This window comes from Oncorhynchus nerka, linkage group LG11, assembly GCF_034236695.1.
Source record: "Oncorhynchus nerka isolate Pitt River linkage group LG11, Oner_Uvic_2.0, whole genome shotgun sequence".
NCBI lineage: Eukaryota > Metazoa > Chordata > Actinopteri > Salmoniformes > Salmonidae > Oncorhynchus > Oncorhynchus nerka.
The window spans coordinates 39,157,083-39,184,963 of NC_088406.1; the positions used below are offsets into that span (position 1 = coordinate 39,157,083).

At 45.9% G+C, this 27,881-nt stretch overlaps 2 protein-coding genes across 2 annotated transcripts in view; both read right to left on the bottom strand.

Moving 5' to 3' along the window:
* Window positions 1–25,872, bottom strand: part of LOC115137785 (unconventional myosin-VIIa-like) — a 58,522-nt gene extending 32,650 nt beyond the window's left edge. Inside the window, exons 1-4 of the mRNA XM_065024507.1 lie at window positions 25,653–25,872; window positions 21,171–21,241; window positions 852–965; window positions 511–663 (exon numbers count right to left, since the gene is read on the bottom strand). Coding sequence (XP_064880579.1) covers window positions 511–663; window positions 852–965; window positions 21,171–21,188 — 285 coding nt within the window. The 5' untranslated portion in view covers window positions 21,189–21,241; window positions 25,653–25,872. The remainder of the gene's footprint in view (window positions 1–510; window positions 664–851; window positions 966–21,170; window positions 21,242–25,652) is intronic.
* A 506-nt stretch (window positions 25,873–26,378) lies between these two features.
* Window positions 26,379–27,881, bottom strand: part of LOC115136843 (calpain-5-like) — a 30,660-nt gene continuing 29,157 nt past the window's right edge. The window contains exon 13 of the mRNA XM_029672679.2: window positions 26,379–27,787. Coding sequence (XP_029528539.1) covers window positions 27,608–27,787 — 180 coding nt within the window. The 3' untranslated portion in view covers window positions 26,379–27,607. The remainder of the gene's footprint in view (window positions 27,788–27,881) is intronic.

Sequence of the window (27,881 nt, forward strand, 5' to 3'; positions counted from 1 at the left end):
GTATTACTATAGTTGTATAGTAGTAGTGCAGTAGTACTCACATATATAAGGTGTTCTGTATATCGTATGAGCTGGTTGTATTACTATAGTTGTATAGTAGTAGTGCAGTAGTACTCACATATATAAGATATAAGGTGTTCTGTATATCATATGAGCAGGTTGTATTACTATAGTTGTATAGTAGTAGTGCAGTAGTACTCACATATATAAGGTGTTCTGTATATCGTATGAGCAGGTTGTATTACTATAGTTGTATAGTAGTAGTGCAGTAGTACTCACATATATAAGGTGTTCTGTATATCATATGAGCAGGTTGTATTACTATAGTTGTATAGTAGTAGTGCAGTAGTACTCACATATATAAGGTGTTCTGTATATAGTATGAGCTGGTTGTATTACTATAGTTGTATAGTAGTAGTGCAGTAGTACTCACATATATAAGGTGTTCTGTATATCGTATGAGCTGGTTGTATTACTATAGTTGTATAGTAGTAGTGCAGTAGTACTCACATATATAAGGTGTTCTGTATATCGTATAAGCAGGTTGCGGAGGATGCCGGCCTCGTTGAGGTCTCCCAGACGAATCATGTCCTCCACCCCATGGATGGAGGTGGGGTGCATGGGCTTAATGTTGGTTGCATTCTGGGGGGATATCCAATGCTCCTGGAGAAAGAATGGGCTGTTTGTGTAGGGCTGGAACAAATGCCTGCAACATTTTGGCCACCCCAAATTATTATTTTGTGTGAATGTTGACCGAATGTTGGGTGAATGTGGTGTGAATGATGTGAGAACATTGTAAGAAGGTTGTGTGAATGTTGTGTAAATGTGTTGTGTGGGTGTTTGAGACTCACGTTTCCCTCATCATCCAGAACCTGTATCTGTCCAGAGTCACAGAGTTTGACCACGGCTCCGATGGGGACCACAAACTCCCGGCCCGCCTTCAGGTCCAACCACACATAGTCCCCCTGGGAGAGGAGATATACAACAACACAATACATGGTTTGAGTCCCAAATGGCACCTTATTCCTCATATAGAGCACTAGGTATGTAGGGAATAGGGCACCATTTGGGACAGAGCTAGTACATTTACAGGTCCACATATCGGGAAGGAGAGGGAGAGAGAGAAAGAGGGGAAAAGAGAGGGAGCGAGAGAGAGGGAGAGGGGGAAAGAGAGGGGGAGAGAGGGAGAGAGAGGGGGAGAGAGAGGGAGAGAGAGAGAGAGGAAGAGGGTGAGGGGGAAAGAGAGGGGGAGAGAGGGAGAGAGATGGAGAGAGAGGGAGAGAGAGGGGGAAAGAGAGGGGGAGAGAGGGAGAGAGAGAGGGAGAGAGAGGGAGAGAGAAAGAGAGAGGAAGAGGGTGAGGGGGAGAGAGGGGGAGAGGGAGAGAGAGGGAGAGAGAGAGGGGAGAGAGAGAGAGGAAGAGGGTGAGAGTGAGAGGGAGAGAGAGGGGAGAGAGAGAGGGAAAGAGAGAGAGAGAGAGAGGGAGAGAGAGAGGGAGACAGAGGGAGAGAGAGAGGAAGAGGGTGAGAGAGAGGGAGAGAGAGGGGGAGAGAGTGGGAAAGAGAGGGAGAGAGAGGGAGAGAGAGAGGGAAAGAGAGGGGAGAGAGAGGGAGAGAGAGAGAGAGGAAGAGGGTGAGGGTGAGAGAGAGGGAGAGAGAGGGAGAGAGAGGGGGAGAGAGAGGGAGAGAGAGGGGGAGAGAGAGGGAGAGAGAGGGAGAGAGAGAGGGAGAGAGAGGGGAGAGAGAGGTAAAGAGAGGGAGAGAGAGGGGAGAGGGAGAGAGGGAGAGAGAGGAGAGAGAGAGAGGAAGAGGGTGAGGGGTGAGAAAGAGGGTGAGGGAGAGAGAGGGAGAGAGAGGGAGAGAGGAGAGAGAGGGTGAGGGGAAAGAGAGGGGGAGAGAGGGAGAGAGAGAGGGAGAGAGAGGGGAGAGAGAGAGAGAGAGAGAGAGAGAGAGAGAGAGAGAGAGAGAGAGAGAGGAGAGAGAGAGGAGAGATAGGAATAGAGAGGGAGAGAGAGAGAGAGAGAGAGAGAGAGAGAGGAGATAGAGAGGGATAGAGAGGGATAGAGAGAGAGGGAGAGAGAGGGAGAGAGAGGGAAAGAGAAGGCAAAGTATTATAAAAGCAGAAGGTGTATTGCAGACCTAGAAGAGGTGGTGATATGGTTGATAGAGATGACGTCTTAGAGCAGTGCTGACAGGGTTCAGTGTCATAATCAACATCATACAGTGACATCATCAATGTCACACATACACACCGCTGTGAATCAGGCCTAACAACACCCCTTAGTGATGAATTACTTATCATATACCTCTGCTTCTTGTATCTGATTGCTTATAATATACAGACAATCTTTATTTTGGGAACAATACAGTTTATTGTATCGTAAATGTGGCTTCTCTATGGTAAACCAATTACAACACTGCCTAAGCTCCTCTGATAGCTCAACAAGATGACCTGCAATCCATTCACAATACAAACACAGTCCTATACACGCACACACACACACACACACACACACACAGTTTTGTAGTCCTACCGGTAGCAGTGTAGAGTGCTTGAAGACAGTGTTGACGTTTCGTACTAGAGACCATTTAGCCTGGTCTTTCTCATACAGGTCCACATAGTCACGACGCTTGTACATCCTCACTGTTGGTCCACACACACAGACAACCCTCAATGTCTTCCACTGGCCAAACCCAAGTCCTCCAGTGCTCTATTCCTCACACACACCTTCTCAAAGTCTCCCACCATCCAACCTTAATTTGCCCAGTAGTCCAGTCTTCAGGTCCTATACACATCCCACCAACTCCACACCAGGTGGTCGCCAACGGTAATGTGATGTCACTTTCTGTCCAGGTGTGTTCTGATATCAAAGATGCAAAGAATATTGGCTCTGCCTCTTCCTCTCTTGTTATAAGTTTGAGAACAGGAACGAGTAATAAGAGAAAAATAACAATCAGACTGTCTGTCTGTGGAACAGGCTCAGACTCACACAGATAGATAAAAACAACAGCAACAGCAACAAAAGAGAGAGAAGGCTGTCTGTGTGACTGTCTGGAGGACCTCCTGAGAGACACAGCTACAGGATGAAACAAGACCCCTTGGTAGACCTACTCCTCCCTCTCCTCCTCCTTCCCTTCTCTCTTCTTTCTGTTCCACTGCTCCTGAGGAAACTGAATCTAGGTCCTGGTGTTTTGTCTATCTGCTCTCATCTTCCTGATCGACCCACGCCATCACTGCTCTCTCTCTCTATTTCTAATCATCCCTCTCTCCTTCACGCTCTCTCTGTCCCTCTCTCTCTCTACATGTCATTCCACAGCACATGTGATCAATGGTTCTGAATACCTGCTACAGCAGTGACAGCAAGGAGGAGTGGAGAGAGGAATGGAGGGGAGGAGTGTTGGGTGGAGAGATAGAGAGAAGGATAGAGAGAGGGATGGGGTCTGGGTGGTAGCATCATTCCCTGTGTGTTATATGTCTGTTTAATTAAGTAAATACCCCTCTGGCAAACGACCTGGGACTGGACTGAACACTACACCACAGAACACAGCTGTCACACACACGATCACGCTCACGCAGGCAGGCAGACACACACACCTATCACCAGGGCCAAAACCACTATCAGCAACCACAGTCTCAATAATTTATAAAACCTACCAGATCTGTCTCTGTATCCCCCTCCGTCTTTCTCCACCCCCTCTCTCTTTCTCTCTCATTCGTTCTCTCTTTCTCATTCATTCTCTCTTTCTCCCCCCCCCCCCCCCGCCCTCCCCCTATATTCCTATATGCCTTATCAGATAGGTGTGTCTTACATCAGATAGGTGTGTCTTATTGTTGCCGCCCGTAGCATTGAATGCCAGGGAAGCCATAAAAAATGTTCAGTGTTGAGCTAAACTGAGTGAGCTCTACTGTGAATGGTCCTGGCGCAGTGTCAAGGGAAGCAGGTCTGGATTTGGCTTCACACCAATCACATCAAAAGCCAAATTACATTGACAGAAAAAACTTGAATTGTTGCATCTCATTGTGTTGCTGTCCTCTGATGGTTAGCTAGCTAAAATTGTCCCATTCCAAATTAGCTATGGATGGAGATAAGGATTTAGACTTGTGGTTTTACTTAATTCTCCATACTCCATGATTATAATGCGATTCTGATCCAACCATAAATTCATATATTGTGCCCCTTGCCTGAGAGGACAGAAGTTCAATATGTAGCTAGATGTAGTAGGCTAATGTTAACCAGCTGGCTCATTTTTGCACATGAAAGGAAGTTAGGCTAGCGAGCAAGCATTTTACCCAGGTAGCCTATGACAACAAAAACAAAAAATGTGTAGGTTCTCTTTCAACTATTCGTTTCGGTATTTCACTTATGGGATACGCCCCCAGCATATTCGTCAGAAGCCTTTATTATACTACACCAGATATGACTGGCTGGACGTCGAGACGTGTGCGTCTGGGAGGAGTGTCCCTCCTATCCTATAAAAGCAGGATCTCTGAGTCATTCAAACACCTCTTTTCGCTTTTCATCAGAAAGCTTACCTCCACACGACTGCATTTAGCCTCCAACTGCTCTTAAATGCTAGTAAAACTAAATTCATGCTCTTCAACCGATTGCTGCCCGCACCCGCCCTCCTGACTAGAATCACTAGTCTGGACGGTTCTGACTTAGAATATGTGGACAAATACAAATACCTAGGTGTCTGGTTAGACTGTAAACTCTCCTTCCAGACTCACATTAAGCATCTCCAATCCAAAATTAAATCTAGAATCGGCTTCCTATTTCGCAACAAAGCCTCCTTCACTCATGCTGCCAAACATACCCTCGTAAAACTGACTATCCTACCGATCCTTGACTTCGGCGATGTCATTTACAAAATATGCTCTCGTTGGCTGGCCCTCAATACATATCCGTCGCCAAACCCACTGGCTCCAGGTCATCTATAAGTCTTTGCTAGGTAAAGCCCTGCCTTATCTTAGCTCACTGGTCACCATAGCAACACCCACCCATAGCACGTGCTCCAGCAGGTATATTTCACAGCCCAAAGCCAACATCCCCAAAGCCAACACCTGCTTTGGCCGCCTTTCAATCCAGTTCTCTGCTGGCAATGACTAGAACGAATTGCAAAGTCACTGAAGCTGGAGACTTATATCTCCCTTAATAACTATAAGCACCAACTGTCAAAGCAGCTGACAGATCACTGTACCTGTACACAGCCCATCTGTAAATAACCCACCGAAGTACCTCATCCCCATATTGTTATTTCTTTTGCACCCCAGTATCTCTACTTGCACATCATCATCTGCACATCTATCACTCCAGTGTTAATGCTAAATTGTAATTATTTCACCACTATGGCCTATTTATTGCCTTACCTCCCTAATCTTACTACATTTGCACACACTGTATATAGATTTTCTATTGTGTTATTGACTGTACGTTTGTTTATCCCATGTGTAACTCTGTGTTGTTGTTTGTGTCGCACTGCTTTACTTTATCTTGGCCAGGTCGCAGTTGTAAATGAGAACTTGTTCTCAACTGGCCTACCTGGTTAAATAAAGGTGAAATAAAATAAAAAATAAAATTCTGAAATTAGCTAAATTGTCCACAGACGTGAGCTTACAACTCACTCAGTGTGCAGTGATGGCAAGTTTACTTTTCCTTCGCCATAGTAAGAGGGAAATTATTTGAGGGAGAAACGGGTAGAGATGTGACACGGCTAACTCGTTTCATGACCAATGTATCCAAACAGTGACTAGATGTCAGCAAGCTAGCCACCACGCTAGCCACCACGCTAGCCACCACGCTAGCCACCACGCTAGCTAAGTTTTTTAGTTTTACTTCGACAAGAAAAGTTTTTTACACCAAGCTATCTTTTATAATCTGTCTTTTCGGATACGGTATCCGGCCATCACACCGAGTGCCATTTTCGGAGATAACCCACTAATTGTTGGCTATTTTTCAGATAACTAAAAACATACTGTGATGGACATTTTTATGTTTGTGCTTTTCTAATAACCAATATATGTGTCCTACTCATGTGCTTTTCTAATAACCAATTTTGTGTTTATGCAAGTGACTGACTGAGTGAATCCTCACTATCAGTATCTGCAATTTAGCAGTACGCCCACAACCTTGTTTTGAGAAAGGGATATCTCAGTTTCAAAGTCTCAGGTTAGCGAGAAGAAGCCTTGTGAGGTATTGGTCTGTCACATTCATGACCCAGTATTGGTCGGTCACATGTAGGAAGAAAATGTAACTTGCCTGTATATAAGAGAACTAAGAGGACTGCCCCGGGTTGAGCTCCTGATCGACATGTATACTTGGTGCATTAAGTTAGTTGGAACCTATGGTGGAAAATTAATTACATTTAGACATACTATGCTGTTTTTACTGAGAGAATTGTCCATTGTTATATGTTAGTGTTTTTTTGCTGATGCAGGCTTGTGTGACAGTCAAGTCTGGGCGTACAGATAAGAGACGTTTGGGTGCGACCGCAGTATGTGACATCCTGTTGTCACAATCTACAGGAATTTAGCTGTGTGGAAACTTGCAAGAAGAAACAGATAATCATGGCAATGTCAGCATTCTTAATCTGCTGGGTTTCTGTACAGCACTTTGAGATATCAGCTGGTGTAAGAAGGGCTTTATAAATACATTTGATTTGATTTGATTTATAAAAGCTGAAAGCCAACTCTATTTGAGTGATTGTTGATTGCTCCATTTTTGCAAATCTTATAATAAAGTTGTTGTTAGAAGTATCTACAGTCTCTCTCTTTAGAATTTCCACCACAAACCTCTTCAGCGCATTGATAATGAAGGATGATTCATTTAAGAGTGACTTTGAGTGTCTCTGTGTAGAATTTTCATGACAATAGCATCCAAGCTATGGCGACAAAAGCATCTCCCACTCTAAACAAGGAGAAGCTACCGGCATTAATCTTCTCCTGTGGAAACAAGATATCGGCCAAGGACACCCACTCAGCGTGATCCACTTGCCTTGGGCTGCAACATGTTTAGGAAGTGTAAGCCTCCCCAGCTCCTGTCCACACTGTGCCCTCTTCACTGTGAAGAGTCTCCGTTGCAAGCTAGCATGCCAAGCTAGCCTGAGTCAACAGAATTCTAACATGGGGCTGACATCCAAAATGGCTAATCAGAGGTGGATTTCCCCACAGAGTCTCCTGGAGCAACGGCTTGCGCTAGCTGGGGTGACCGGCTCGACGCCATTGCCCCTCTGTTGGAGGACTCCAGCAACGACCTCGCGGCCTCCCGAAGACTCCCTCATCCCCTCAGGCCAGGCCAACAAGCCTCCTGCCGGGGAATCCAAAACCAGAGATGCAGGCAGGGCGCCATCCCCACCAGCTGTCGGTTTGGACCTGTAGGACGTGTGCAAATGTGCTGCGGATAAATTAGTGATTCCCTGGCCCAATGCAGTAGCGGACACCACTACGTCCCGCTACGAGGGTAAGAGGCTACCCAAAGCCATACGGACAGCCATGCAATTACTACCAGTCTTCCCAGAATTCCTAGATGAGGTTACCCATACCTGGAGTACACATTTCTCCTCCAACAACCCTGTCCAAGGTGGGTCGGTGTTGGACTGTGTTGACATGGAAGGGATTGGGCTTGCCCACTTGAACCCCATCGAACCATGGTAGCTTCCCATCTACACCCCAACCAGAAGTCCTCCATGACCTCGACTGACCCCACTTTACCAACCAATTACAAGTGCTTCCAGTCCTCCGTAACAGAGAAGGTCTACAGGTTGGTCGCCACAGCGATGAGGGCTCTCAGCACTGACTCCATGCTCTCGGCATACCAAGCTGAGCTACAGGAGGACCTAGCGGTCACACCATAGCTGGGTCTAGGGGATGAGATCTGCAATGATACAGACCAGCCATTGTCCAGGCGTCAGGAAGAGCAATGGGGCTCATGATATCCCAGGAGAGGGCGCAATGATTCAGTCTATCCACGGTGTCTGACAGTGAGAAACTGAAGATCCTGGATGCTCCAGTAGACCCTAAAGGTATTTTCAGTCCCACCGTTGAGAAGATGCAGAAACGGTGCGAGGAGAAGAAGAGGGAGGGTGAAGTCCTCAAACTCTGTCTTCCCAGGAAGATACAGCCCAGTGCCTCCCTGGTGCCTCGCCGCACCTTCGCCCAACCTGCATCAGTTCGCCCAACCTGCATCAGTTCGCCCAACCTGCATCAGTTCGCCCAACCTGCATCAGTTCGAACCCCCTCAACCTTTAAGATCCCCAGACGCCCAGCCCCCTCAGTCTGCTAGCCCAGCGCAGCAGAGAACTTTGGACCCTAAAGGACCCTGGTCTAAGAAGCCTCCCTTCCCACCCATGGCCCAAGGAGCCATTCGGTCCCTAACCCCACCCAGGGGGTAATGAGGAAGAAGCGGATAGCCTAGCGATGTCCCCATAACCAGAGAAGCGATAACGGGCTTCCTCCAAGCGCCGTTCCATCTCCTCCACCAATCCTGTTCCAGGGTGCAAGTTCCTAGGCACCCCAGTATTCTTTCTGGCATACCGGCCCCAAGTCGATGGTCACAGAGTACAGCCCAAAGAGGAGAAGAGACAATGTTCAGCTTGATGCTCCTACCTCTTGTCTCACAAACACTCCCCAATGTCAGTTCACATTACAAAATGTTACCACTAGCTCAACCAGGCTACAGGCCAAGGGTGCAGTCAGACATGTTGTTTCTCACAAAATCAAAACAAACAGGGTGCCTCCCTATAACGCCACCAGAGGGAACAACCACTCCTTCTGTGGTGATAGGCCACATGAGCACTTTCCCGGTGGGGCCAGCTGAGCATGCGCAGTGCATCGAGGACTGTCGTAACCCTCCCCCCAACAGAGGGTGATGCTGCACAATCTGTAGGGGGAAGCCTCGTTATCCCTCTCTCGGAGAGGAGAGAGAACTGGCGGGCATACAGTGTCAAATTGGTTACAGGGCACGATAGACAAGAGATACAGACTACAATTCGCTGTCACCCCGCCTCGATTCAAAATAATCAAACATACTCAGGCTCAGGGGGAATCAGCGATGGTCCTCCGGGAGGAAATCACACCGATAATTGGCAACAGGCAATAAGAATTGTTCCTCCCGAACAAAGCTGTTTTTACTCAAGATTTTTCCTGGTTCCAAAAAAGGAGGGCGGCATACGCCCGATCCTAGATCTTGAACATGTACATGAGAAAGTACACGTTCAGAATGTTGACACACACTGCTCTGCTACATTCTGTGCGCCCAGGCGATTGGTTCGTATCTGTTGACCTGATCTCCATAGATTGCACAGTGGCACTGCACTCCTGGAGACACCCAACATTTCTGTCACAGGGTGTCTGGATGGGCACTGTTTAAGCCAGAACAATTATCACTACGGATGTATCTCTCTCAGGTTGGGGTGCGACCTATGAGGGCAGAATGCTGAACAGGATGCGGGGACCCCATCTCTGTTCTACTCACATAAACCGCCTCAAACTCCTTGCAGTGTCCTTAGCATTAAAGTTGTTACCATTTCTGGAGGGTCGTCATGTTCTAGTCAAAACAGACATTACCACCATTGTGGCTTACATAAACAGACAGACAAGGGGGACTGCAATCCTCTCACTTACACACACTGGCACAGTGTGCATCTCCAGTCACTGAGAGCTACTCATGCACCAGGAGTGCTGAATCTGGGGGCAGATTTACTCTCCAGGGGAAACCCTCTATATGGGGAGTGGAAGCTCCATCGTGAGGTAGCCAATCAGGTTTGGATGCACTTCGAAATTCCTGCAGTGGATCGTTATGCATCGATGGAGAATACACAGTGTCCACTGTTCTTTTCCCTGAGGCATTGGGATGCACCGATGGGAGTGGAAGCGTAGCGCAGCATTGGCCAGAAAAACACTGGCTAGCAGAGATCACTTAATTAACTACTATGTGGCCAACCATGGTTCCTCCCTTTGCGTCGGGACCTACTGTGCCTAGAGTGCAGGGAGATATTTCCTCCTCACCCAGAACTGTTTGCCCTCTGGGCCTGGCCCGTGAATGGTTCCACTTGAACACTGCCAGGCTTCCGCAAAATGTACTTTGACTATTCAGAGTGCTGATCCACCAGGTCCCTGTATGATTGTAAATGGCGTGTGTTTGAGGATCGGTGCACTAAGTCACAGACAGAGTCCTTCCAGTGCTCTGTCCCGGTAATCCTGTCATTTCACAGGAATTATTAGAGAAAGGAAAGACATTTTTTGGAACTAGACTTGGCGCTACGGTACCGCTTGCCATGCGATTGCAGAGAGAACAGTCTATGACTTGAGTGACTGAAGTCTTTTACAATTTTTTGGGCACTCCTCTGACATTGCCTAGTATATAGGTCCTGGATAGCAGGAATCTTGGCCCCAGAGATGTATGGGGCCGTACACACTACCCTCTGTAGCTACCCTCACGAAGAGGTGTTGCAACCGGTCAGGATGTTCTCGATGGTGCAGCTGCAGAACTTTTTGAGGATCTGAGGACCCATGCCAAATCTTTTCAGGCTCCTGAGGGGGAAAAGCTGTTGTCGTGCCCTCTTGATAGTTTGTTGGTGATGTGGACACCAAGGAACTTGAAGCTCTCGATGGGTACCACTACAGCCCCGTCGATGTTGATGGGGGCCTGTTCGGCCCTCCTTCTCCTGTAGTCCTCGATCATACTGAGAGTGTCATTGCATTTTGGTGCACCAGAATTACATTAATTTCCAATGGAACGCTGCGTTAGCCTTGCAGCATTGCGATATGCAGAGGCAGTTGCAGTGAATTCTGTGTGGTGCATAAGGTGGATTTATCGAACGTATTTATTTATTTATTTTATTTCACCTTAATTTAACCAGGTAGGCCAGTTGAGAACAAGTTCTCGTTTTAAACTGCGACCTGGCCAAGTTAAAGCACAGCAGTGCGACACAAACAACAACACAGAGTTACACATGGAATAAACAAACATACAGTCAATAACACAATAGAAAGTCTATATACAGGGAGTGCAAATGAGGTAAGATAAGGGAGGTAAGGCAATAAATAGGCCATGGTGGCGAAATAATGACAATTTAGCAATTAAACACCAGAGTGATAGATGTGCAGAAGATGAACGTGCAAGTAGAGATACTGGGGTGCAAAGGAGCAAAAACAAAAAAGAACAGTATGGGATGAGGTACTTGGATGTGTCACGTTCTGACCTTTATTTCCTTTGTTTTGTATTTATTTAGTATGGTCAGGGCGTGAGTTAGGGTGGGCAGTCTATGTTTGTTTTTCTATGATTTGGGGATTTGTATGTTTCGGCCTAGTATGGTTCTCAATCAGAGGCAGGTGTCATTAGTTGTCTCTGATTGAGAATCATACTTAGGTAGCCTGGGTTTCACTGTTTGTTTGTGGGTGATTGTCTATGATAATTGCTTGTTTCAGCACAGTTCTCATTTATAGCTTCACGGTTGTTATTTGTTTATTGTTTTTGTATAGTTGGTATTCAGTGTTCAGTGCTTTCTTTTATTAAATATTCATCATGAACACATACCACGCCACATTTTGGTCCTCCGATCCTTCTCGCCTCTCCTCTTCAGATGAAGAGACAGTAGGATGAAGAGACAGTAGGATGGTCAGTTTTACGAGGGTATGTTTGGCAGCATGAGTGAAGGATGCTTTGTTGCGAAATAGGAAGCCGATTCTAGATTTAATTTTGGTTTGGAGATGCTTAATGTGAGTCTGGAAGGAGAGTTTACAGTCTAACCAGACACCTAGGTATTTGTAGTTGTCCACATATTCTAAGTCAGAACCGTCCAGACTAGTGATTCTTGTCAGGAGGGCGGGTGCGGGCAGCAATCGGTTGAAGAGCATGCATTTAGTTTTACTTGCATTTAAGAGCAGTTCGAGGCCACGGAAGAAGAATTGTATGGCATTGAAGCTCGTCTGGAAGTTAGTTAACACAGTGTCCAAAGAAGAGAATAAACCAGCAGCAAGAGAGACATCATTGATGTATACAGAGAAGAGAGTCGGCCAGAGAATTGAACCCTGTGGCACCCCCATAGAGACTGCCAGAGGTCCGGACAACATGCCCTCCGAGTTGACACACTGAACTCTATCAGAGAAATAGTTGGTGAACCAGGCGAGGCAGTCATTTGAGAATCCAAGGCTGTTGAGTCTGCCGATAAGAATGTGGTGATTGACAGAGTCGAAAGCCTTGGCCAGGTCGATGAAGACAGCTGTATAGTATTGTCTCTTATCGATGGCGGTTATGATATCGTTTAGCGTGGTTGAAGTGCACCCATGACCAGCTCAGAAACCAGATTGCATAGCGGAGAAGGTACGGTGAGCTTCGAAATGGTCGGTGGTCTGTCTGTTAACTTGGCTTTGGAAGACCTTGGGAAAGCAGGGTAAGATAGATATAGGTCTGTAACAGTTTAGGTCTAGAGTGCCTCCCCCTTTGGGGATCTCAGATGATATGAAAGAGAGGTTGAACAGGCTAGTAATAGGGGTTGCAACAATTGCAACAATTGGATCATTTTAGAAAGAGAGGGTCCAGATTGTCTAGCCTGGCTGATTTGTAGGGGTCCAGATTTTGCAGCTCTTTCAGAACATCAGCTATCTCAATTTGGGTGAAGGAGAAATGGGGGAGGCTTGGGCAAGTTGCTGTGGGGGGTGCAGGGCTGTTGACCGGGGTAGGGGTAGCCAGGTGGAAAGCATGGCCAGCTGTAGAAAAATGCTTATTGAAATTCTCAATTATCGTGGATTTATCAGTGTTGACAGTGTTTCTTATTCTCCATGGACTTTACAGTGTCTCAGAACCTCTCTTTACTAGATGCTGACTTCACAACCTCCCTTTCTCTGCTATCATTGCTATGCAGGGCGAAACCTTGGAGTTGGTGCTACAGGATGCAAATGTATGTTTGAAAAAGCTAGCCTTTGCTTTCCTAACTGCCTCTGTATATTGGTTCCTAACTTCCCTGAAAATCTGCATATCGCGGGGGCTATTCAATGCTAATGCAGTACGCCACAGGATGTTTTTGTGCTGGTCAAGGGCAGACAGGTCTGGAGAAAACCAAGGGCTACATCTGTTCCTGGCACTACATTTTTTGAATCGGGCATGCTTAATTAAAACCTCTTGAGACTCTAGGGGCAGTATTTCATTTTTGGCTGAAAAAACGTTCCCATTTTAAACAAGATATTTTGTCACGAAAAGATGCTCGACTATGCATATAATTGACAGCTTTGGAAAGAAAACACTCTGACGTTTCCAAAACGGCAAAGATATTATCTGTGAGTGCCACAGAACTGATGCTACAGGCGAAACCAAGATGAAACTTCAAACAGGAAGTGAGCCAAATTTTTGAGGCGCTGTTTTCCAATGTCTCTCTAGACCTATCCGCTATATGGCTGTGAATGCAAACTCCCTCCCCCAAGCCCAGAACGAGCCTACACTTTCTGCCGTTTCCCCAAGGTGTCTGGAGCATTGTGACGTATTTGTAGGCATATCATTAGAAGATTGACCATAAGAGACTACATTTACCAGGTGTCCGCCTGGTGTCCTCCAGGTCATGGCCAGCTGTAGAAAAATTGGTTTATCAGCGTAATCTCCAGCTGCAAGTATTCTTCCATGTGATTCAGAGGAGAAACCAAATTTCAAGGGCAGACAGGTCTGGAAAAACCAAGGGCTACATCTGTTCCTGGCACATCATCGAATAGATATGTGGAAAACACCTTGAGGATTGATTCTAAACAACGTTTGCCATGTTTCTGTCGATATTATGGAGTTAATTTGGAAAAAAGTTCAGAGTTTTGATGACTGCATTTTCGTTTTTTTGGTAGCCAAACGTGGTGAACAAAACGGAGCGATTTCTCCTACAAAAACGGAACATTTGCTATCTAACTGAGAGTCTCCTCATTGAAAACATCTGAAGTTCTTCAAAGGTAAATGATTTTATTTGAATGCTTTTCTTGTTTTTGTGAAAATGTTGCCCGCTGAATGCTAGGCTTAATGCTATGCTAGCTATCAATACTGTTACACAAATGCTTGTTTTGCTATGGTTGAAAAGCATATTTTGAAAATCTGAGATGACAGTGTTGTTAACAAAAGGCTAAGCTTGAGAGCCAGCATATTTATTTCATTGCATTTGCGATTTTCATGAATAGTTAACGTTGCGTTATGGTAATGCGCTTGAGGCTGTAATTACGATCCCGGATCCGGGATTGCTAGTTTCAAGATGGTGAGGAAAGCACTTTTAAAGAATAACCAGGCATCCTCTACTGACGGAATGAGGTCAATATCCTTCCAGGATCCCCAGGCCAGGTCGATTAGAAAGGCCTGCTCGCTGAAATGTTTTAGGGAGCGTTTGACAGTGATGAGGGGTGGTCGTTTGACCGCAGACCCATTTTGGACGCAGGCAATGAGGCAGTGATCGCTGAGATCCTAGTTGAAGACAGCAGAGGTGTATTTGGAGGGCAGGTTGTTTAGGATGATATCAATGAGGGTGCCCGTGTTTACGGATGCATCAAACTGTATGCGTAGACGGCTTGGCAGAAATGGTAGCAGAAGGTGAATGTGGAACTTTTGTTGCACACATATCCAGATGATGCTGTATACCACTTTGCGCCATGACTCTGTCGGTGTGATCGAGGCGTAAGACCTGACCATGATACACAGTAGGAATAATGGATTTTGTCCCATCCCATGATTTTATTTTAAGTAGGATAGCGGATTACATGAACTAATATTGATAACCATCTAGATGTCACCTTGATACATGCACATACTACTCTCAATGGGGAGGGCATGAAGAGTAACAACACCAGGACATTGTGCCCTTCGCTCCAGCTTGATAAGCACTACTGTCCGGCAATGGCGTGGGAAGTACAATAGTTGCCTAGTATCAGGGTGACAGTCACAGTAAGCACAGGCATACAACGTATGAAGCAACAGTACACCCATCATCACTACTTTGGGTGTAAACAAAATAAACTATCTGTCACACCCTGACCTTAGAGAGCCTTGTATTCTCTAAGTTGGTTAGGTCCGGGTGTGACTAGGGTGGGTACTCTAGTTTTTGTATTTCTATGTTGGCCTGGTATGGTTCTCAATCAGAGGTAGCTGTCTATCGTTTTCTCTAATTGGGGATCATATTTAGGCAGCCTTTTCCCGCTGGGTTTTTGTGGGATCTTGTTTTTGTGTAGTTGCCTGGGAGCACTGCATTTGCTGCACGTTTCGTTTGCTTTTTATTGTTTTGTGAGTTTCATTTAATAAACATGTGGAACTCTACGTATGCTGCACCTTGGTCCGTTAATTCTACAAACGATCTTGACACTATCATCAGCTTTAAAATAGAAGTTCAAACTTTCGTGGTATGGTAGCTCAAAGTACGGTAGTTGCGCGGTGAGAAATGGAAGAGAAAAAAAACACGGTTCAATAAAAAACATGTAACGTATAGCAGAGCGCTTTAGACACACCCACTCCTTTCCACACGCCCACTATCTTCCTTTAGACACAACCACTCCTTTTCACACGCCCACTAACTTCCTTTAGACACACCCACTCTTTTCCACACAGTCACTATCTCCCTTTAGACTCACCCACATCTTTCCACACAGTCACTATCTTCATTTAGACACACCCAATACCTTTCAACACGCCCACTATCTTCCTTTAGACACACCCACTCCTTTCCACACGCCCACTATCTTCCGTTAGACACACCCACTCCTTTCCACACGGTCACTATCTTCCTTTAGACACACCCACTCCTTTCCACACGCCCACTATCTTCCTTTAGACACACCCACTCCTTTCCACACGCCTACTACGTTCCTTTTGACACACTCACTCGCAAATACTCCGGTAGCCATATTGAGCTGAAGCTACCCCCTTCTCCCCAGTCCAGTCAATAATTCGCTGAGAGATGTGGCTGCTGTTATTAGAGACACATACTAACCATAACAAACACAGACAAACACACAAGGCGAGGAGAGGAGACACATAACAACCCTTTCCTACCCCTGACAGACCCACCCTCCAGAGAAGACCAGGTACCATCCTGGCCTCCAGTGGTTTTCAGTAAGTATTACACCACAAACCACAGCTCATATGACTATGATAATGTTTTACTTTTTCTAATTGAACCTTTATTTAACTAGGCAAGTCAGTTAAGAACACATTCTTATTTACAATGACGGCCTACCAAAAGGCAAAAGGCCTCCTGCGGGGACGGGGGCTGAGATTAGAAATAACACAACTACAACACTACATAAAGAGAAACCAACATGGTAGCGGCACAAAACAGGGTACAGACAAGAGCACAAAGGGCAAGAAGGTAGAGACAACAATCCATCACGCAAAGTAGCCACAACCGTCAGTAAGAGTGTCCATGTTTGAGTCTTTGAATTAAGAGATTGAGATAAAAGTGTCCAGTTTGAGTGTTTGTTGCTGCTCGTTCCAGTCGCTAGCTGCAGTTAACTGAAAAGAGGAGCGACCCAGGGATGTGTGTGCTTTGGGGACCTTTAACAGAATGTGACTGGCAGAACGGGTGTTGTATGTGGAGGATGAGGGCTGCAGTAGATATCTCAGATATGGGGGAGTGAGGCCTAAGAGGGTTTTATAAATAAGCATCAACCAGTGGGTCTTGCGACGGGTATACAGAGATGACCAGTTTACAGAGGAGAATAGAGTGCAGTGATGTGTCCTATAAGGAGCATTGGTGGCAAATCTGATGGCCGAATGGTAAAGAACATCTAGTTGTTCGAGAGCACCCTTACCTGCCGATCTATAAATGACGTCTCCGTAATCTAGCATGGGAAGGACGGTAATCTGAATCAGGGTTAGTTTGGCAGCTGGGGTGAAAGAGGAGCGATTACAATAGAGGAAACCAAGTCTAGATTTAACATTAGTCTGCAGCTTTGATATGTGCTGAGAGAAGGATAGTGTACTGTCTAGCCATACCCCCAAGTACTTGTATGTTGTGACTATCTCAAGCTCTAAACCCTCAGAGGTAGTAATCACACCTGTGGGAAGAGGGGCATTCTTCTTACCAAACCACATGTCCTTTGTTTTGGAGGTGTTCAGAACAAGGTTAAGGGTAGAGAAAGCTTGTTGGACAGTTTCAGCATAAGCAATTAACTCCAGCATAAGCAATGACCAGATTAACATTGGTCCAAACCACTACATGTATTTTTAGGGTGTAAACTTCGAAGCCAAGAGTCACTATCTGCGTCCCAAATGGCACCATATTCCCAAGTGTACTACTTTTGACCAGTTCCCATAGGGGCTCCAGTCACAATTATACTGAACAAATATATAAACACAACATGCAACAATTTCAAAGATTTTGCTGAGTTACAGTTCATACAGTGGGGCAAAAAACGTATTTAGTCAGCCACCAATTGTGCAAGTTCTCCCACTTAAAAATATGAGAGAGGCCTGTAATTTTCATCATAGGTACACTTCAACTATGACAGACAAAATCCAGAAAATCACATTGTAGGATTTTTAATGAATATATTTGCAAATTATGGTGGAAAATAAGTATTTGGCCACCTACAAACAAGCAAGATTTCTGGCTCTCACAGACCTGTAACTTCTTCTTTCAGAGGCTCCTCTGTCCTCCACTCGTTACCTGTATTAATGGCACCTGTTTGAACTTGTTATCAGTATAAAAGAAACCTGTCCACAACCTCAAACAGTCACACTCCAAACTTCACTATGGCCAAGACCAAAGAGTTGTCAAAGGACACCAGAAACAAAATTGTAGACCTGCACCAGGCTGGGAAGACTGAATCTGCAATAGGTAAGCAGCTTGGTTTGAAGAAATCAACTGTGGGAGCAATTATTAGGAAATGGAAGACATACAAGACCACTGATAATCTCCCTCGATCTGGGGCTCCGCGCAAGATCTCACCCCGTGGGGTCAAAATGATCACAAGAACGTTGAGCAAAAATCCCAGAACCACACGGGGGGACCTAGTGAATGACCTGCAGAGAGCTGGGACCAAAGTAACAAAGCCTACCATCAGTAACACACTACGCCGCCAGGGACTCAAATCCTGCAGTGCCAGACGTGTCCCCCTGCTTAAGCCAGTACATGTCCAGGCCTGTCTGAAGTTTGCTAGAGAGCATTTGGATGATCCAGAAGAAGATTGGGAGAATGTCATATGGTCAGATGAAACCAAAATATAACTTTTTGGTAAAAACTCAACTCGTCGTGTTTGGAGGACAAGGAATGCTGAGATTCATCCAAAGAACACCATACCTACTGTGAAGCATGGGGGTGGAAACATCATGCTTTGGGGCTGTTTTTCTGCAAAGGGACCAGAACGACTGATCCGTGTAAAGGAAAGAATGAAGGGGCCATGTATCGTGAGATTTTTAGTGAAAACCTCCTTCCATCAGCAAGGACATTGAAGACGAAACGTGGCTGGGTCTTTCAGCATGACAATGATCTCAAACACACCGCCTGGGCAACGAAGGAGTGGCTTCGTAAGAAGCATTTCAAGGTCCTGGAGTGGCCTAGCCAGTCTCCAGATCTCAACCCCATAGAAAATCTTTGGAGGGAGTTGAAAGTCCATGTTGCCCAGCAACAGCCCCAAAACATCACTGCTCTAGAGGAGATCTGCATGGAGGAATGGGCCAGCAACAGTGTGTGAGACTTACAGAAAACGTTTGGCCTCTGTCATTGCAAACAAAGGGTATATAACAAGGTGTTGAGATAAACTTTTGTTATTGACCAAATACTTATTTTCCACCATAATTTGCAAATAAATTCATTAAAAATCCTACAATGTGATTTTCTGGATGTTTTTTCTTCTCATTTTGTCTGTCATAGTTGAAGTGTACCTATGATGAAAATTACAGGCCTCTCTCATATTTTTAAGTGGGAGAACTTGCACAATTGGTGGCTGACTAAATACTTTTTTGCCCCACTGTATAAGGAAATCAGTCCATTTAAGTAAATTCATTAGGCCCTAGTCTATGGATTTCCCATGACTGGACAGGGGCACATGGGTGGGCCTGGGAGGGCATAGGCCAGGCCAAGCCAATCAGAATATTTTTTTCCCCACAAAAGGGCTTTATTACAGACATTAATACTCCTCAGCACCCCCCTGGTGAAGAAGCCGGATGTGGTCCTGGGCTAGCGTGGTTACATGTGATGTCTGTGGTTGTGACGCCGGTTGGACCTACTGTCAAATTCTCTAAAACAACATTTGAGGCAGCTTATGGTAGAGAAATGAACATACAATTATCTGGCAACAGCTCTGGTGGACATTCCTGCAGTCAGCATGCCAATTGCACGCTCCCTCAAAACTTGAGACATCTGTTGCATTGTGCTCTGTGACAAAGCTGCACCTGTGTAATGATCATGCTGTTTAATCAGCTACTTGATATGCCACACCTGTCAGGTGGATGCATTATCTTGACAAAGGATAAATTGCTTACTAACAGGGATGTAAACACGTGTGCATACAATTTGAGACAAATAAGCTTTTTGTGAGTATGGACAATTTCTGGGATCTTTTATTTCGGCTCATTAACATGCAACCAGCAACTTACATGTTGCATACATTTTTTTGTTCAGTATAGAATAGTTCAGTATAGAATAGTTCAGTATAGAATAGTGCACAGTAAAGGGAATAGGGTGCTATTTGGAATGCATCCCGTGTGATGTCACGATAATAGCTGATTTACACAGGCACTGAGTCTTCAGCTCATTTGCATTTAGATAGTCAAAGGTCACAGCGAAAGCTATTGATTGGCTGATTGAACAGACACTTGACACCAATCAACACTGGTCAATAAATCCAGCCAGCACTCTGTTTTCTGCTTCAATTAACAATTAACATAGCATAAATCAACTAAAAACACTCAAGACATCCAGCACACTCTTCTAACACTTTTATTGCCAGTCTAACACACACACACACACACACACACACACACACCTCTCTCAATACAGATACCATACTCATGTGTAAGCCCCCCAACACCCCCTGTACAGAGTGATCTCTCTCACACTCATTAGATACCAGCCACACACACACACACACACCCTCTCTCAATACAGATACCATACTCATGTGTAAGCCCCCCAACACCCCCTGTACAGAGTGATCTCTCTCACACTCATTAGTTACCAGCCACACACACACACACACACACACACACACACACACACACACCTCCTCCCCCTTGTCCTCTCTATTGTGTTTGGTCATGAGAGAGATGAATGGAGGCCAGTCTCTCATCAGGGAGGAATGTGAGCAGAACACGACAATAACAACATCACTGAACAAGCACATTGTTATCATGGTGACAACACACTGTCACCATAAACTACAACATAAACTACACCTGGCACCATTACGTTGTGACTAGCTGAGCTTGGTTTAGCTTGAATAGTCACAAGAGTGCTAACTCTGCCAGTTTTTCACAGTGCTTGACCCAGGTCTGATGGCTACTGTGTCCATGGTAACAGTACCTACATGAGGGTAGTTATGGTTACCTGTATGAGGGTGGGGCATATGTAGCTGAGGCGACGGACACTGCTGTCCCAGCCTTCGGTTGGCCAAGGCTCTGCTGAAGTCATCGCTAATCGCGCCATGGTAAACTCATATCAGGCTGTGTGTGTGTTCCATCTGTCCCTCTCTCAGCAACATTCCTCTGGCTGCTAGCGTGGCCTCCTGTTGATCTCTTCACAAGATTCTCAGTACTTCACTGTTAGACAATTTTAGCTCCTTCTTCTGGGCTTCTGCCTGTCTGAGAATCTCCCAACCGTCTGTAGACCTGCTCAACTTTCTCCACAGACCCCTCTCCTTCCCGCTGCCCCTGGCTCCCCACCCCTTCTCTCTTTCTCACTCTCTTTCTCCCTCTCTCTCTGGTTCTCTGCTGAGAGTTGTGTGTGTGTGTCTGTGTGTGTGCATGTGAAGGGGCCTGTTCAGCTGAAGAGGAGCCATTGTCAGGGGTGATTAGACGATCAGAAAGGCTGACGAGTCGAACACCACATTTACTGGACATCAAGAAGACCGAGACACACACACACACTATGCACATTCAAGCACACATTCACACACACACACCTGACACTCCTGTACTGGAGGGGAAAAGCGTCTGTGTTGTTCCCCTCAGAAACATACCAGAAAGATTGAGTGTGTGTGTATGTGTGTGTGTGTGTTCTTTTACCTGCTGCAGAATGACCATGACTCTGGTTTCTGAGCTTATGCCTGGACATCAGACGTCTCCAGGTGTCCACCCTGAGACAGAGAGAGAGGAGAGACAGGGACAGAGAGAGAGGGAGACAGAGAGAGAGGGGAGACAGAGAGAGAGGGGAGACAGAGAGAGAGGAGAGACAGGGACAGAGAGAGAGGGGAGACAGAGAGAGAGGAGAGACAGGGACAGAGAGAGAGGGGAGACGGAGAGAGAGGGGAGACAGAGAGAGAGGAGAGACAGGGACAGAGAGAGAGGAGACAGAGAGAGAGGGGAGACAGAGAGAGAGGGACAGAGAGAGGGAGACAGAGAGAGAGGGAGACAGAGACAGAGAGGGGAGACAGAGAGAGAGGAGAGACAGAGAGAGAGGGAGACAGAGAGAGAGGGGAGACAGAGAGAGGGGAGAGACAGGGACAGAGAGAGAGGGGAGACAGAGAGAGAGAGGGGAGACAGAGAGGGAGGGAGGAGAGACAGGGACAGAGAGAGAGGGGAGACAGAGAGAGAGGAGAGACAGGGACAGAGAGAGAGGGGAGACAGAGAGAGAGGGGAGACAGAGAGAGAGGAGAGACAGGGACAGAGAGAGAGGGGAGACAGAGAGAGAGGAGAGACAGAGAGAAAGGAGAGACAGAGAGAAAGGAGAGACAGGGACAGAGAGAGAGGGGAGACAGAGAGAGAGGGGAGACAGAGAGAGGGGGGAGACAGAGAGAGAGGAGAGACAGAGAGAAAGGAGAGACAGAGACAGAGAGAGACAGAGAGAGAGGAGAGACAGAGAGAAAGGAGAGACAGGGACAGAGAGAGAGAGAGGAGACAGAGAGAGAGGAGAGACAGAGAGAGAGGGGGGAGACAGAGAGAGAGGAGAGACAGAGAGAAAGGAGAGACAAGGATAGAGAGAGAGGGGAGACAGAGAGAAAGGAGAGACAGGGACAGAGAGGGAGGGGAGAAAGAGAGAGAGGAGAGACAGAGAGAGAGGGGGGAGACAGAGAGAGAGGAGAGACAGAGAGAAAGGAGAGACAGGGACAGAGAGAGAGAGGGGAGACAGAGAGAGAGGAGAGACAGAGAGAAAGGATCTGGTTAGCAGCTAGCAACTCAGGCAGCCATCAAGTCATAATGACAAAGTGAGTAACAGTGGGTGTGTCCCAAATGACACCTATACTGTGCAATACTTTTGACCAGGGTCCCATAGGGTTCTGGTCAAAGGTAGTTCAATTTATAGGGAATAGGGTGCCATTTGAGACACAGTCAGCCAGTCAGTCGGCTGCTCTGGAAAATGACCAACAACCTTCTCATTTGCATATTAATTCAAACTGAAACTGCCTTTGTATTGAAGTTGGCCACTCATACAAATTCAATGTACATTCTCACTGCATAAAACACACACACCACCACATCCTTCATCCACTTACACACACCACTCACAGGTCCTCCATGGCCGACCAGTGTCCTAACCTCATTCCCAACTCACAGGTCCTCCATGACCGACCAGTGTCCTAACCTCATTCCCAACTCACAGGTCCTCCATGACCGACCAGTGTCCTAACCTCATTCCCAACTCACAGGTCCTCCATGACCGACCAGTGTCCTAACCTCATTCCCAACTCACAGGTCCTCCATGACCGACCAGTGTCCTAACCTCATTCCCAACTCACAGGTCCTCCATGACCGACCAGTGTCCTAACCTCATTCCCAACTCACAGGTCCTCCATGACCGACCAGTGTCCTAACCTCATTCCCAACTCACAGGTCCTCCATGACCGACCAGTGTCCTAACCTCATTCCCAACTCACAGGTCCTCCATGACCGACCAGTGTCCTAACCTCATTCCCAACTCACAGGTCCTCCATGACCGACCAGTGTCCTAACCTCATTCCCAACTCACAGGTCCTCCATGACCGACCAGTGTCCTAACCTCATTCCCAACTCACAGGTCCTCCATGGCCGACCAGTGTCCTAACCTCATTCCCAACTCTGCCACTGTGTTTTAGACCTAGTCAATTATTCATCCCCCTAATTATACTTTAGTTTAAGGTTTTGACACACCCTTCCTGCTACACACACACAGTAGGAGAAGACAGTGAGTTGGGGGGAGGGAATTTTGGGGGAGACAATGGGGGTTAAGGGGGAGAGAGGAAGGTTTAGGGGGAGGGGTGAGACGGGAAGAGTTGGGTTGGGGAGAGGGAGGGATGTTTGGGGGACATAGGGAAAGTTGGGGGAGAGAGAGAGTGAGGTTTAAGGGGAGGGGAGGGATGTTTGGGGGAGACAGGAAAATGCCATTTATTGGTTAATTTCCTGCAGTAAATAGATGTCAGCTCTGTGCCCCCAAGCCTCTCTGATTAAACCATTGATGAGAACACACACACAAACACGTGCGGTAGGATTAGGAAGGGGAACGACTCTCCATCAATATTTTAGCATCTAATTACCACAGCAGAGGTCTGGGACAAAGATGCAGCCAGGGAGACCTAGCGTAAGTTGTGTGTATGAACGTGTTTGAATATGAAAACACAGATATAGAACAGCAATTCTGGAAAACATGAATATATACTTCTTCTTGTACACACACACACACACACACACACACACACACACACACACACACACACACACACACACACACACACACACACACACACACACAGAGAGAGAGAACAGAACAGAGAGAGAAAGAGAGGGAGGAGAGAAAGACAGAGATGAAAAGAAAATTAGAGAGACAGAAGGAGAGGCAGAAGGAAAGAAGGAGATATAATCCATTCCCTTCATTCTCTGGGCGACACCAGTCATTGTTGTTGATCACCTGAGTGTGGGCTTCTGAGAAACAGCCTGTCTGTAATTCCATCGCCTCCACCAGCGAGGACACAGACTTTTATAGTTTTATAGGTCAGAGGGGAAGAGAGACAAAGAGACTGACTCTGGGACCTCGTCAGTACACTAAAAACACCATATTACCCCATCCCACCCACTAGTGGATACCGCCAAACCCACTCACAGTATAATACAATGCCAGACACATTCCAGAAAACCATTATAAAAGTACATTGAACCCGCCCTCAGCTGTACATACTGCCGCCCTAAAACCCTATACCTCCTGAAATAACCCAACAGGGAGGGAGAGACACAGGGAGACAGAGAGAGAGAGAGGGGGGAGAGAGAGAGGGGGGGGAGAGAGAGAGAGGGGGGAGAGAGAGAGAGGGGGGGAGAGAGAGAGAGAGAGAGAGCGAGAGAGAGAGAGAGAGAGAGAGAGAGGGGAGAGAGAGAGAGAGAGAGAGAGAGAGAGAGAGAGAGAGAGAGAGAGAGAGAGAGAGAGAGAGATGCACAGTAAGAAAAAGGATACAGGATATTAGGCTAACCCCCATTGCCCCCATTAAAACTACATTCTAATCAACACTCTCACGCAACACCAAAACTGTCAGACTGATAAACCGATCAACTGATAGAAGAGAGCGAGATAGAGAGACAGAGATGTATTGAGGGTGTATAATGACTAGCCAGGATCTGCTCACAATAAGACTAATGGAATGAGTTTATGGCGATGGAAAGCCTCTGATTTGAACTGATATAAACTCCTGTAGCTAAGTTTGGGGCTAATTAACTCTGGGGTTGAACCAGAAACTCAGAATCTCTTAATAACCTCTGACCAAGGCTCGCTACCCACTGTGCCAATAGAGGTAACAGTAACACCTTACTTAGAGTAGTGATATGTTGCATTCGTGTAGAATACATTCTTTATGTCATGCATTTAAAGGCTTCCTGTTGCTACATATCACCAAAGTGAGAAGTGTTACTGAATTCTTAGGCAGATACAGTACCCACTGCACTGTGCTAGTCGAGTTAACCCTCCAGGAGAGGTAGTAATGTAACTGTAGTTAATTGACGGTAGAAACAGCAGAGCCTATAAGCACATTACATGTTATCTGAATGTCATGTGAACATTCATCTAAGCTGCAGCAGGAGCAATTTAAAAAACATAATAATAATTCTACAGCTGATAATGTAACATGAGCTGTGCGAGTCGAAGGATGGACAGGAGAGATGGTAGAGGGTCTCTCTCTGCAACTAGTCAGTATCCACAACCCGGAGCAGGCAGGATTCTCTAAATGAGATACAGTACATACAGGGAGTAGCTAAAGAGGGCTCTATCAGCTCTGCTTACACACACACAAGGCAGGTATGCCTATGATTCAATGGTTAGTTAATCATTAATGTTTCTCCATGTGAACACCCTGAAACCACATACTAGGACTAGACAGTGTCAGATATAGAGCAAAAATATTGTACTAACACTCTCCCACATGTTATCTGGACAAACAACACCAATAAACCTTGTAACACACACACACACACACACACACACACACACACACACACACGAGGGAGACGTTAGCAAAAAGTAGCTTTAAAAAGTAGCTTTAAGAGCCAAAGCCTCCATGCTTCTTTAAGCCTCCTGACTATGTATATTCTTACCACTGTGTACAGTCCTCTTTCTATACCCCTCTCTCTCTCTCTCTCCTTCCAGATGATTGTCCCAGGTCTATGTTCACTCAGACAAGTCCACAGAATGCAGTGGGGTGGATGGATGAAGGCAGGACAGAGAAAGAGAGGGGCTTCCTGAATCTCTCTCTCTCTCTCTCTTAGTGGGTGGTCAGACACCTGCTGCACTGTAGAGGTACTAGTGACTCCCTTGCTCCTGCTCTCTCTCTCTCTCAAGGTATTAGCTGTGACACACCAGCTCATTCACTGCCACTGATCCCAATTAGAGTTACTGGGGAGAGAGCGATAGAGGGAGGGAGAGACAGAGGGGGAGCGATAGAGGGAGGGAGAGACAGAGGGGGGCAGGAAACCCAGTGGGGGGCAGTGAGGCACAACGTAGTGGAGGTCACACACACACACACACACACAACCATTCAACATGCACACAGAGAGAATGCATTGCTTCACATACAGAAACAGAGAGCACATCTCGCTTCTATTGGTGTTGCTGTAATAAAGGTCAGGCTGTTCTGAAAGACACATTGATCGGTGTTCCTCACACCTCACTGAACCTAACAGCACACACAGTCACACACTCTCTCTCGCTCTACACAGCATGGTTGATAGTGGACTCTATCAAGAGAGAGTTCTGCTGAGTAATGGGACCACACACACTAGATCAAATGGAGGAAGGGACACAGAATGACCCGGCACCAGACAGTGTTTTAACTATTTATTACAGTATACATTTGACTGAAACCAGCCAACAGGTTTAAAGAGAAATAAACAGAGAAGTATAACACTAAATCATTAAATAGCCTTTAAATCACCCTGCGGTACATTAAAATATCATAAACCTTTACTTATAAAGATAAGAAACAAGCCTGCTCAGATGAACCAGTCCTTCTCTAACAAGGACCCACCACCATGACAGAGACTGGCATTATGACTGTTTATGACACTTATGACAGTGTTAGGAAGTCATCATGATGACGAGAATGTTATAGATAAATGTGATATGATTTGAAACATGATCTACATGGCACTGTAGTAACTGGAGGTAATACAACATGATAAGAGTACAATGGGAATGAGAAAGAAGGGAATGAAGGGAGGAGTTGAGTGTTTGAGTAAAGAGTCGAATGTAAGAGTGACAGTGTTGGCTAGAAACTGTAGCTTAATCTCTCTTCTCCTCTAGTGAATCTAGTCTGTCTACTGTATTGGGCCTCCCACTGGAAAATCAACATGATATCAAAGTAGAGCAACCGACAGAAATCTTTTTTTTTAAATGTAAAAGTTTAATTATAAAGTTATTAATAAAAATAACTTGAACAATGTCTCCCCTAAAGAATAAAAATGTCCGTAGCTACTCTCAGCACCCAGAACCAACTCAGCTACTTTAAAGAGACTAGTACAAAGCTGACTGAAATGTAAAACTAAACCATGTAAATGAATGTAAACAGGACAACATATACAGCTGAAATACTCAACAAGTATTTATATATCTGTAATGCACAAGTTAAAGTGGTTATTAGATGAGAAAGGAGAACTAGGAGATTAAATGTCCTCTGTTGCCCCCATGTGGCCAGGGCTAGTACTACACTCAGTAAAAACCAACACAATAGAGTCTGGAATCCTAACTTTGGTCCCTCAACAGATAAGGTTAATGGCAAATTAATTGATACTTGTGATCAAATCTTTGGCAAAACAATACAACTTTAAAGATACATAAACTGTAAACATATAGTTAGTATATACAGTACATATAGTGATGATGTTCATATTGAACAGTGTAATCATGTATACTGCCAATTCCAGCACATATGGAAACAGAAGGGACCTCTTGACCAATCATATACTCTGTTACTGGCACCTGTTTCGCTCTTCTCTCATATTGGACGGAGGGAGTAAGGCACTGATTGATAGATTGGTGATTGATTGATGGTTAGTCAGATGTTAGTGAGAATGTTGCTGGTCACCATGGAGATGGTGAGCGTGCCTGGGAGGTCGTTGTCTTGGTGATTACCCTTGTCCCTCAGGTGGACGGTAACCTGCTGGGGGTCGCCTGGGTCAGAGGTCAAACTGACCTGACCCAGGAAGGAATCCATCAACACGTTGTGGTTATACACCTGGAGGATGAATAAAGTTGTACTGACTTTAATTGAGAGAACAGTTACTTATTGAAACAACCCAAATTGTGATGTTCACTCTACTTTAACTCCA